This window comes from Glossina fuscipes, unplaced genomic scaffold (genome assembly GCF_014805625.2).
Source record: "Glossina fuscipes isolate IAEA_lab_2018 unplaced genomic scaffold, Yale_Gfus_2 28, whole genome shotgun sequence".
NCBI lineage: Eukaryota > Metazoa > Arthropoda > Insecta > Diptera > Glossinidae > Glossina > Glossina fuscipes.
The window spans coordinates 7,908,981-7,921,388 of NW_023998423.1; the positions used below are offsets into that span (position 1 = coordinate 7,908,981).

General features: G+C 33.7%; 1 protein-coding gene across 1 annotated transcript; it reads right to left on the reverse strand.

Moving 5' to 3' along the window:
* Positions 1 to 3,621: 3,621 nt before the first annotated feature.
* LOC119636445 (putative helicase MOV-10) lies at positions 3,622 to 8,770 on the reverse strand. The gene is made up of 8 exons (XM_038031779.1): positions 8,528 to 8,770; positions 7,304 to 7,600; positions 7,131 to 7,244; positions 6,592 to 6,760; positions 6,122 to 6,537; positions 4,414 to 5,234; positions 3,976 to 4,355; positions 3,622 to 3,919 (listed from the first exon to the last, which is right to left on the reverse strand). The coding sequence occupies exons 2-8, from the start codon at positions 7,504 to 7,506 to the stop codon at positions 3,701 to 3,703; spliced, it is 2,322 nt and encodes a 773-aa protein (XP_037887707.1). The 5' UTR covers positions 7,507 to 7,600; positions 8,528 to 8,770; the 3' UTR covers positions 3,622 to 3,700.
* Between the last annotated feature and the right edge of the window lie 3,638 nt (positions 8,771 to 12,408).

The window sequence follows — 12,408 nt, forward strand, 5'->3', positions numbered from 1 at the left end:
ATAGCTCAAGCTTCGAAAGAAATACAAAGAACGAACATAGAGTTTCTTAAAGAGAAGCCGTAATATATAATAAATATAGTAAAACTTTCGATATTCTCTTCACGGGCCCATAAAGTATACTTACGAATCCATAAAGTATATGACGGATATCCTTGACGATGTACATGACATGCATGATGTAGTAGTAGTAATTACATCCCCGAAAATCTCTCTAGAAGAATTGGACTTGTCTCAATTCAGTTCTCTTTATTCGTCTTAGATTAAAAGTTAAAAATCGGCAAATTTGCGTTTTATATAAGTTTATTCATTAAATAATGAGGCCGCGTATCTTATATATATATATAATTTCCTTTAAACGATTTAGCATTTAATTTGTTCTGTTATCATATCTTTATGCGGGCTAAGAATTTAAGCCGTCTTCAATAATGACTGTTTTATTTTCATATGATCAGCTAAATAACGAGAACATATAACGAAGAGCCGTGAGCGGCTACCTATTTTATCACTAAAGCAATATGAATTTTTTAGTGTCCTATATAATTTGATGCGATATATATCGAACCAATCAGCTCTTTCGATTTTTACCGCTTTCACGAACTTGTAAGAAATAATTGATCAACTTTAGAAAACATAGAAGAAAACTTTTTTTGGCAATGATTTCTCTTTATTTCATCGCATGTCAAAATTATATTGATACAGATTAAAATGTCATAGTCAGAGCAAATCATATTAAAAAAACACTTACGTCTTCGCCACAAAATAGCAAAGATTAACTGGCATAAAGTTGGGCCATCGCATATTTTTATCTTTGTTAAAAGGTAGGTCCGAGACTCTGCTAAGGTAAGTGATAATTGGCAATAAGTTAACAGATATATAGACAAATAATAATAATTGTCCAAAAATAAGGCAAGTTCCTACATAACAAAATGTTCAAATTAAAATATCAAAAGTAAACGATCAAGCATAGAAAACTAAAAAATCAGTTAAAAATTCTAACGTTACGCGCCTATATCTAATTGTTTTGTCTAATTTGTTTTGTACTATAGTTTGCTTCCAAGCCTCTTTGTTTGACACCCATGTCAAGGGGATCGTTAAACATTATATGCTACGTCGTAACGGTTCAAGTGTTAAACAGAGACGATCGTACGCTTTTTTGAAAAGGTTCCCCCATTTTTTGAACATAATAGCATAATATATCCGCGGACGCCACTGATAGCTATGAGTATGTTAAAAATGTGTTTGCGATTCATTTTTTTATAAATGTATGTTTTCATATAAAATTTCTGAATTTCTTTGATTTTACAATATTTTTTGTTAATAAATGTATAAAAATATATATATATATATATATATAAAAGAAATTGTTATTCTTTTTAATGGTCTCCTAATTGTTTCCGATTCTTCTTCCTTGAGTTGATCGCTTTTGCTCTTCTATCATCTCCTCCAGATGTATATATAGTGTTTTGGAAAATACGCCAACTAAACTTATTTAATTTTACAAGTTATCCGCCTGAATGGCAAGGTCTCGACTTTCAACTCATGCGTAATAATACTAATAATGCTTAATAATTTTATTGTGCAAATGTTGCTAGCGATATGTGCTATCTTATACACATAGTGTTCCTGCCAAATGTTGCTAATGAAATGTTCCATCTTATAAACATAAAGTTTTTGTTGGACATGACGTATATCTAAAACTACACATTAGGGACATTGTTTGCATTCATAGAATGTTTTGAATAAAACCGTACGGCTAGAGCGTTTGTACATGCACTTGCTTAAGAAGTTTTATTTCTAAATGTCCGTCGATATAAATTGTTTTTTTTATATTATACTTTTGTGCATTTTCCTTGAGGTATTGGATTAGGCGCTTTAGCCTTTATTTTAAATAGCAATTTCCCCCAAAATATTTCAGACCTATGTACTATTTTTCCTTCAGTATATAATTGTGAGCAACACTAGCAGTGATATACCCGATTTTTTCACTTTTTGCCAAGAGACAACTTAAAATGTAGCTTATTATCTTGTCACTCAACCATTTCTTCTATGAGTTCTAAATAATCTTTACAAGGTAATCGATGGTCTCTCCTGATATTGATAGAATATCTATAAGCTTTAAATCACTTTTTCTCCTTTTGTCGTATAGAGTCACTTTCTTTTAGAATAAGAGAAAGAAGAGTTGATCCTACCCTTGAAATTTTATTTTACGATAACTGATTTAAAGGACCTTTTGCTCGAATTCGAACTGAACTTGAAACATGAAAAATTAGTATTAAAACTTTTTCCACTTTCCGATGATCGAGGAGTAGCTTATGAAGATGTAAAACTATTTCGCTTCAAATTGAGAAAGTTACTTGTCCGTCGAGAGTGTAATTTCCTTTTTGGCCACGTCTCCACGAATCCTGAGCTACTTATATCGATGTTTTCCTGATCTATGCTTTCATCTGCACTGCCTCTCTCGGGATAGTTCGATTAGATGGCGGAATATAAAAAAAAAAACACATCCCTATTGTCGGTATTTATGTTTAGTCTAAGTGCGTCAATAAATCTATCGAATTTAATCCGGCCCATGTTATACGCAACTTTGGATATTATATCCAAATTGATAAAGCCATATTTTGGGCAAGTTTGACAATGACAATGAGGGCCCACAAATAGTGATGGAATTGCGTTTTCCATACCCCCACAATACTAACATAGATCCCGCATGTTGGTATACCGTTCAATTCATAATCACTTTCTGAATCGATCTAGGCATGTCTGTCCGTCTGATTGCTTTCCTTTCTAGCATTCCGCCTACCGGTTGCAATCATGGAAATATTTAGAGAAAATTTGAACACCGACACGAGAACCAACGCTATTGAAAATACTTCGGCTCGGAACACATTTCCACTCTTTCCACATTTCTCATATAACACTTTGTTTGGAAAGCCGTTACACTAACTGTAACTGTATTAAGCAAAATGGTGCAGGCTGTTTAATAAACAGCTGCGTTTTCCTGTTAGTAATAAAAAATGGTCTTATTTTCGTCGAAAATGGACTTTTTCACTCATAGAGAAGTCAATCAATCATATAAAAGTCAATCATTTTAAAATTCCCTCCGTAATTTCATTACAATAGATTAAATGTATTTTTATTTTTTTTATACTCATCACCGAAGGATTCATTTTGTTTGCAGCGGCCATTTAAGTATTTAAGTATGTCCTTCCGTCCGTCTGGGCAATGTGTGTTGTAAACTATCTTCTGGAAAAAATGAACCCATTGACTTCTAATTCGGCAAAAACATTGCAAGCTCGTGCACAAAGGTTGATATTGAAATTGGGGCAAATCAGTCGAAGGACATGCCTGCTGCAACACGTAAACTGAGAACACCTTTGTTTTTCAAAAGAAAGTTTTTCGCTCATTACTCAAACTATAGCAAATAAATTCACAAATAATTGAAAGCATATTCTATGGGCGATGCTGTACCATTTGTGTACCACGCCTAGCGAATATTATAGCGTATCAAAATTGAATTGTTGAGTAGAGAATTAAATGTAAAGTAATTTTACTTATCTGTCTACCACTGGTTCCTCAATTTTCTTGCTTTGTGTAAGCGTCTAAAATGATATCAAATGTAAGTCAAGTTCGTTTTATGCAAGACAATCAAACAATACGCAAAAAACATAAATTTAATGAACAAAAACAAATTTTTTACAACTTAAGAAATATTTCCTCGCAAATTGTTTTTGTTTTGGTAGTTTCGTCGCTGCCGTTGTTTGATATGCTTTGGCGTTTCTTTCTTTTCATTATTCACAAATGTGCCATTATTTGAGCATTCGTCGAGTATGTATTTAAGGTCTGCTGAACGACGCAAAGTCCCAGGATTACCAATGATAATAAGCAATGATTTGGCTCGTGATAGCATGACGTTAAGACGCTGCGCGAAAGTTATTGAGAAATGTTTTCTACAAATTAATGAATAATTTCACTCACTTTTGGTTCGTCCACAAATCCCAAGCTGGTGAACGATCTTACCAGAGAAATAATAACTATATGCTTTTCGCGTCCTTGAAATGAATTCACAGTACCGATTTCCACGTCCGTCCATTGCTTTTCTCGCAATTGTTTCTTGATGCGTTCACATTGCTGTTTATAGGGTGATATAATTGCGATATCTGTTTGCTCCACTTGGCGCCCATCAATGCCGGTGATGAGGAGACTTTCCAATAACTCCATTGACACTTGTAATTCGCGATTATTGAAACAACTTCCGGAGCGCTTGTCTTTTTCGGTACGTCCAAAAACTGCTTGGAAAATGATAGGAAAATTTGCATTCGGCAATTTATCCCACTTAGCTGCTACGTTCACATCGGCTGAGAAAAAAAATTAAGCATGAATGAAAATCATGTCTAAGTGGAATCTAACGCTTACATGGCTTAGCTTTGGCTTGTAGTTTGTTATCGTAGTACAAGTGATTGAATAATCCCAATATCTTTGGGTGACAACGATAATTTTGATTTAAACGAAACTGAAGGGTACGATCATAATTTCCCCATTCATCTAACGAGTAGCACTTCCTTTCCAGCAACCGTTCCATCAGGGATTTACTCAAGCCAAGCTCCGCAGCACGTTCAGATTTAAAAACAGGCCCTAATTGCTTGTGATCGCCCGAGAGTATTATTTCACATTTCGGTGACTTAACGTCCATTATGCCCACCAACGCTTCCGGTTCCGAACAAGCCCCAGCTTCATCGATAAAAATATGGGTAAAAAATCCTCCCGCACCAATTCCACCACTAACCAATTTACCCACTAAGCACAGTGTAGTTACAATTATACTGTACATTCGTATGTCTTCAATTGCAGGATAGTAGTGGGAGCCACCTTTACAATTGGAACGCTTTAATACTTCGGGATCAATCGCATTAACGCCATTTGCAAGTGCACTGCCTGAGAAGAGCCTTAGTAGAAGATTCGATTGGTTTCGGTAGAGAATATTGCGGTTAATATTTTTGCATATTCCTGATGCAATGGTGTCGCAAGCAGAATTTGATGAAGATGTTACAAGTATGCGTGTAGAGAGACGTCTAACATACAACTGCAAAATAGTCTCTACTACAGTTGTAGTCTTACCGGTGCCAGGAGGTCCAAATATTATGTAAGGCGCAAAGAGATTTTCATAGTTTACTATGCGATTAACTGCTTGCAATTGCTCTGGATTTTCAAATATGCTCCGATTAAACAATGACAAACTAAAAATTAATAAAACCATTATAGTCGGGGTAGGGCTATTATTGAATATTTCAAAGCACTACGCTTAATACAATTATTCATAGATTTTCGTGACAAAATACCAAAATGCCATGCTTTCTTTCCATATTAAGGCATCATTTTTATGGAAAATCTTATGTGCTCGAATCGCCAAAGACGCGAAAAACGCGTGGTTAGTCTACTAGATTTTATTGCCTCCATTGCCACAATGGGCTGCTTTTCTTGCGAAACCTTACAAAGGGTAGGATTTAAAAAATAAATAAACCCTTAGCGTGGATTCACTTTGGCTGCAAAATATTAGAAAACAGACTGTTTTGCCATATGAAACTTGTTTATCGTAAAACACTGTTTGGCAGATTACAGTTCAAATACAGGAATACATAACATGTGTAAATTGATATAGAAAATTCTTTTAAATCGATTGGTTGACCTATCTCAAGTTTCTCTCATGTTGCATGCATCTCTTGATAATGAAAATATCGTACATTTTATCTGTCGACGGATCATAGATATCATATTTGATTTGTGCTTAGAATAGAGAATCACATTAATACGGAATATGAATATACGATATTTAGCTCTGAAGAAGGTTTACAGTCGTCATCTAACGGCAAGAAGATAATCAGCTTTTTGTACCAATTTTGTGGACTTTTTAAACTAACAAGATGGGCATCAAAATTTTGTAATAAAGTTTGTGATTCTCAGGCAAAACACTATCAAAAACATTATGATTTTCTTATTCGATGTTAGCTATATGCAAAGAGCATGCAATGCTACGATATTTGTATAAATAAACTTACAAAAAGTTATACATATATTAAATCTCTATGATGTAAGAATAAATATTTTTCGAACGAGGGTAACTTACTGCGTTCTTTCGTTTCTATTTCTCGTTGGATTTTCTAACAAATTTTTACTCTTCTCAACAGGAAATAAATACTGGCGTATCGCTCTGTCTCCTGTTAATAACTCCAACGCACGATACTGATATCTTAAAGGCATGCGCATTGGTCGGATAATCAAGTTGTATTTTTCATTATCATTCACCCTTAAAAGCTTTGAATTCTGATCGAAATTAAATCGAAATCGTAAGACATCTTTGGAAATACTTGTAATTACGCCGCTGCGCCTAAATAAGTTTTCATTTCCACGGAGCTGTTCATGGAGATGAGGCAGAAGTACATCAATCTTTCCCGTAGAAACAGCACTGTATTTAGGAACAACAACCACCTCATCCATGAAAGGATCCACAATCTCATTAATATCGTTGTCAGTATTGTTGAGCTAATTGCAAAGAATCTTGAGAATATGAATGTATTTGAAAATTTTGAAACCAACCTTAACCATAAATTCTCTATTCTCCTTATCCCCGGTACTATGTATGATGACATCTTTTTGTTGCAACGCAGGATATTGCGACATGACAGTCAAATCCTCTATTTCCAATAAATAACGAAATATTATGTGTATATTCTCAGAATGCAAATAGTAGTCCTCCAAGTAGGCGCTAAATAAGTAAGGTACAACGAATAATGAAACTTTATTAAACTAGTTCATCATCATCGTCTCAAAACGGATCAATTTATTATTTAATTATAACGTCTGACATTCGCCGCAATATTTAGTGGCTACGTTCATGTTTCGGTCACTTTTGTTGATAATATTTTTCTTGTTAATATTTTACTTTGCCTTATGAATAACTAAAGTGTTTCAGTCTTTTTTCTCAATAAGTCTTAAAATACCAGATAAATATGCAAACTTCAAAGTGTCGTAATTAAGAGGCGATGCTCGACACCGACCCACGAATTTTTTGCGCATGCACATAAACAAGGATTACAAAATTTGCAAAAAAATTTCCTTAGCGGGTGAGAACCTACCTCATAACAGGGCTGCTTGTCTTCAATGATGTCACTGAAAAATTTTGATCTAGTGATGATTTCATGGCTGTGCTTGGCGGGTAAAATGACAGCGGATAGAGTACTGTAAATTTTCTGTAATGATTCACAAGAAATTAGAAATGAATATAAAAAATTACAGTGAACTTGTGTACCTTATGATTTTCTTGTCCCTGGAATTATCAGGAGGATATACAGGAGAAACCGTACGTATGTATCCCGACGAATACGGTACGGAGCGACTTGAGGTAGAAGCATTATTTCCGTAATTATAAGAAGAATTGCGTTTTGAACCAGAAAAAAACCTTCCAACTGTGGATGCAACACTCCGGATAGCTGAACTTATTGCAGATCCCATCAAAACGTGTATGACAAATGCAACAAACAACTAGGAATAAATTTGCATTCAGCTTGATTCCAATCTTTTAACGCCTATCTTTAACGATATTTAGCTGCAAGATGAAGCAATATGTAAAATACTATCTGATAATTTTTCGTAGGTAATTGTAATAATTAAAAATCGAGCATTGTTAATGGCTGGCTTTTCATTTCTATTCAAATAGCAGGCAAAATCCTAGACCAATTTGGCAGATACGCAGAGGTTTAGTAAAGAAACATTGGAAAACATTTATTTATCGGTACTTGTAGGGCCATCTTCTATTATAACCTAAAAGGGGCTATAAGAAAAGTTTATGATAAGAATTTCTATCATAACCAAACAATAATTAGAAGGGAAAATTTACGAAAAGATGTCTTTCTCCCGATGCTGTTTTTAGTGTGCAGACCGATGACATACACAACTCAAAGATGTACAGGTTTTATACGATCCCCGAAACACATTTGCAAATTTAATAAAGTGATAAAGAAAAATTTGCCAAGATCACACAACATCATGACAAGCTTGGAAAAGGTCGGGTTGTTCTTGTCCGCGCCCTCCTATCTTCTCTATATTAGCTCCTATGGTTATTGCCACCACATCAATGATTTTTTTCTTTTTTATTGCCTACATAGATATAATTTCGCATTTTTATTATAGCTGCTAAGCTACGTTAATGTTAGCGGGATCTCTGTTTTTCTTCGTTCTTCCTTTTCGTCGCGGGACTGTACACATAGCTGTAGATTTAGAAGGCAAAATTCCACAGCGTAAATATTAAGAAAAAAAAAAAGAGATATTTTTTTCTTTTATCAAATTGAAAGCCTTTCGTCGTAATTTGAATTATGAACTTTAGGAGGGAACTGCAATCTCCACGCGTTCATTGTTGTTTGCATTTCGCTCACTCAGTTTTCACTGATATTACGAACGATATTTTCAAAGCAAAGATTAAAAAAATTTCAAAAATTTTCAAATTCAATTTATATCACAAGTTATAATTACTTACTTAGGACACAAGACTCTTCTTCTTCCACTGTCGATGGATAATAGGAAATAGTGAACACATAAAATCACAGCATGTACGCGAAATATATACATATTCAGGATTTTAGTAAGGCTATAGATTAATATTTTATTTTTGATTTCATTATAATCGAACCCTTTCCTCTTTTGTATTTTTTGTATATTTCTCCGATGTCTTGCTTTTCATATACAATACGGATATGCAATGTAGACCTAAAGTTAAGGGTATTTAATATACACATAACATGGCTTCATTAATAACGGAATGTGGAACGAATGGATATTCATGCTCCTGATAAGGGTACCAATTATATATGGCGGTAGCTAGGTTTCATTTCTGATAACATGGCTTCATTAATAACGGAATGTGGAACGAATGGATATTTATGCTCGTGATAAGGATACCAATTATATATGGCGATAACTAGGTTTCATTTCTGAGTATCAAGTTTTTTGCTTTATGTATGCCCACAAAAGTTGTGACAAACGCTCCCATATATTTATCAAATCTTGTAAAAGTTGAACAGCTCAAGGCTAGCGTTAATATTGGTTGTTTAGATATGCGTTTATTACGAAAACAGCAATAAATGGAAAACAAAATAAATTCCGAATAAAATCGTTTACTTACAAACGGCTAGTTAAGGGCCCTAATTATGTATCTTTTAATTAAATAGTTCTCGTTCAAAAGGCGTACATTGAGAAACAGTTGTGTGAGAGTTATGTATGGCTTTCGTCATTCGAAATTTGTTTCGAAAAACAATCTTGACATTTGTTTACTTACAACGATAGAATTAATAACAAAATCATACTAACGTAAAAAAAAGAAAAAAAAAAAGAGAAAAATATATAAAAGTGTATACAATGGCAGACGAAGCTTTGCAATGTCATCATTGTACTTCTGTTTGATGGGATCAGTTGGGGTCACTGACATTATAATTAATGGTCAACCATTACTGTGATGTCCAGTGCAATGGTCTTGCAGGCAAGATCGCCCACTAGAATGCCTCAACAAATGCAAGTCGTAGTTTAAGCCAGTAAATCTAAAGTTTACTGCTATAATATTCATGTCGTGGGCGCAAATATTATGAATAAAATATTTATATATGTACACGCAAAATCATGTGTCTATGTAGATCGCATGCAGGCTATGCTTGCCTTTTCGGTTTATGAGACGTTGTTCATTTTATGTGAACTTATGGAAATAAGTGTGAGTTTCCTGGATGCACCCAAACACTTTAATAAATATTAGGCATATTTCAATCATTGTTTATTAAACGACAACGTACACAAGGAGTTGCTTACCACCAAGAATACGAAATTTGTTTTTTTTGAGTTTATATGCTTTTATTCTTAGTTCTGTCATTTTGTTTGTTTGTAAACAAACAAGCATTAAATTTCCCCCTTATTTTCCCCTTATTTTTTCAAATTAAATATCGAATGACGAAAGTCATGCATAATGCGAACTAAAGAGCTTTCACATTACGCCTTCTAAGTGAGAGATGATAAACAAATGAAATCAAACATTCGCAATTGATCAAATGAGTATAATTTATGAATCTCGTTAATGGATCGAAATTGACCAAATGAATACAATTTATAAATCTCGTAAGGGGATCGATTTGCTTAAACAATTTGACTCTTACTTCTCCAAATCTCAAATGTTATTTCTATAACTATGCACAGTTTACTTCTTAAGAAATAATTTAAAACAAAGCAGGTTGAAGCAGTCGATATGAATACATATACAATTGAATACCGCCCTAATGAAAAGCTATACGTCATCGCGCCATTGAGATTATGTTTTTTTAAACAATATTTTATATATTTATTTAGAAACACCGCGGGGCAGCAAACCTACCGCTGAAATCAAATATAAATGGCATTGAGTTTCAATTCTTTGATTTCTAAGTAAGATACATGTTGCTGTTATACTGCAGGAGAATCGGTGAAGTTTGTTAACCTAGTAAATATATGGGCACAAGGATGACGACTTTACTCACAGCAACACATTTTCAGTGATTCATGAAAACCTGTGTAGCTTTTCTCCGCCGCTCCGTCGACGCTGTTCATCAGGTAGGGCTTACGTTAAATTTGATACTTTGCTGTTGAACGGAAGATTTGTGGTTTGGATGATATTGTAAATGGAGAGGGTAGAAAAAGAGGAAGTTTTCTGGATAATTGTAGGAACAATACGTTTCGTAATGAGATTTTTCTCCAAGGGGGAATTAATAGGTATCCATCATTTGTTTCCTTAAAAAATTAAAAAAAAAAAATGAGATCTTGATACTTTGCAATTTTGATTGAGCTTAGTCGACCTTTTCCACTTTTGTATCGGCACTAAAGAATTACTTATGGAATATATGAGTGAATCGTTGTACGTGTTATAGTTTATATGCAAGGGGCAAAAATGCCATTCCTTTTTATGTCCATATTCATTTTATCAAAATATTTGCAACGCCCAGAAGAAAGCTTCAGAGACCCCATAAAGCATATATATTCTTGATCAGCATCGAATTCTTGATTCATTTAAGCATGTCCCTCTGTCCGTCCGCGTAGTTTCTGTTTCTGTTATGAACGTTTTCCAAAAATGAAGATATCGACTTAAAATTTGGTAGAAACATTGGAGAAGTTTTTGAAAATAGGTAAGTATTGAAAATGGACAAAATTGGTCGAAGCTGAAAATGGCAGTGGAACATAAACCGAACGCAGCTCCATTTTCTTTAAGAAAAATTTGTGAGATTTGCTGGAAATTATAGAAGTTAGAATGGGGAAATTTTCTATATTTACTTTGGGAAACTCTACTCTTTAAGTACAGAAATGGAAGAAATGGCCTATACCCACAAAAGCTTACAAGCGATTAAATTATCGTTTTTCATTTTCAACGCAAACAACAGGACAGAATATTAAAAATTATTTTGCACATTCCTCAAATAAAAATATGTTATCTGCCAAAAAATGCTTTAATTCTAAAATGAATACGATCGACACCGCGATCTAGTGGAATAATTCGTTCTTAATAATCAAATAATAGAGCAAGATTCGGCCCCTGCTGAATATAACTATCTTACTTTCTTTTTTTTTTTTTATGAACGCAGAAAAGACACATCAGAAAAAATTTTTATCTGCCGTTTGCTTTAGCGCGTTCTTTCGAGTGTTGATTGCTTCCTTTACAACATTAGTTTGAAAATTTATTCGTTGATTGATAATAGTAATAATAATAACAACAAAAAATTATATTCGGCTCTGCCGAAAATTTTTCACCGGCCGTGCTTATCTTAAAAAAAAAGGAAGAGAAACAACAACAAAGAAATAAAATTTTCATATTCTATAGTATAGAGTGGACTGAGCTGCGCTGACCTTTCCCATTTTACCACCGGTACTGTAGGACCACTTATAGAATAAAAGCAATTAGCAAAAAATGACTCATTTGGTTTTATAAGGTATTCTTACTCACTTCCAATACCAACTTATGTCCGAAAGCTTTCAATTCTTTCGATTCTTTAATTTTAATTAATTTAGATTCTTCAAATTTTCTGAATTTTTTGCCAAATGTGAAACAAATATATTAAAATTTGTGATTGGGAGAATATTTACTGCAAACATACACACAGAGGCTGCAAATCTTGAAAATAAAACAACACGTATATCGCAAACCTATCAGTTTTGTTTTGTTTTTGTTCAAAATATTATTAATGTGTTTAACTATCTCGTTTCTTCTTTTCTCTTGTTAGTGTGTTGAATGATCTTGTTTTTTTTTTTTTTCTTGTTTCTTTTTTAAAAAAAATCCGGGATTCCCCCTCGAAACATAATGCAAAAATTTGCTTTATATTTTTTTTTTTACTTTTCACTCACAATTTCTACTTT

Coding starts and splice junctions, on each gene's coding strand:
- LOC119636445 (XM_038031779.1), bottom strand. CDS start 7,506: ATGGGATCTGCAATAAGTTCAGCTATCCGGAGTGTTGCATCCACAGTT. Junction 6,538..6,591: donor ATAGAGAATTTATGGTTAAG/GTTGGTTTCAAA, acceptor CTTTGCAATTAG/CTCAACAATACTGACAACGA. Junction 5,235..6,121: donor AATAGAAACGAAAGAACGCA/GTAAGTTACCCT, acceptor ATTAATTTTTAG/TTTGTCATTGTTTAATCGGA.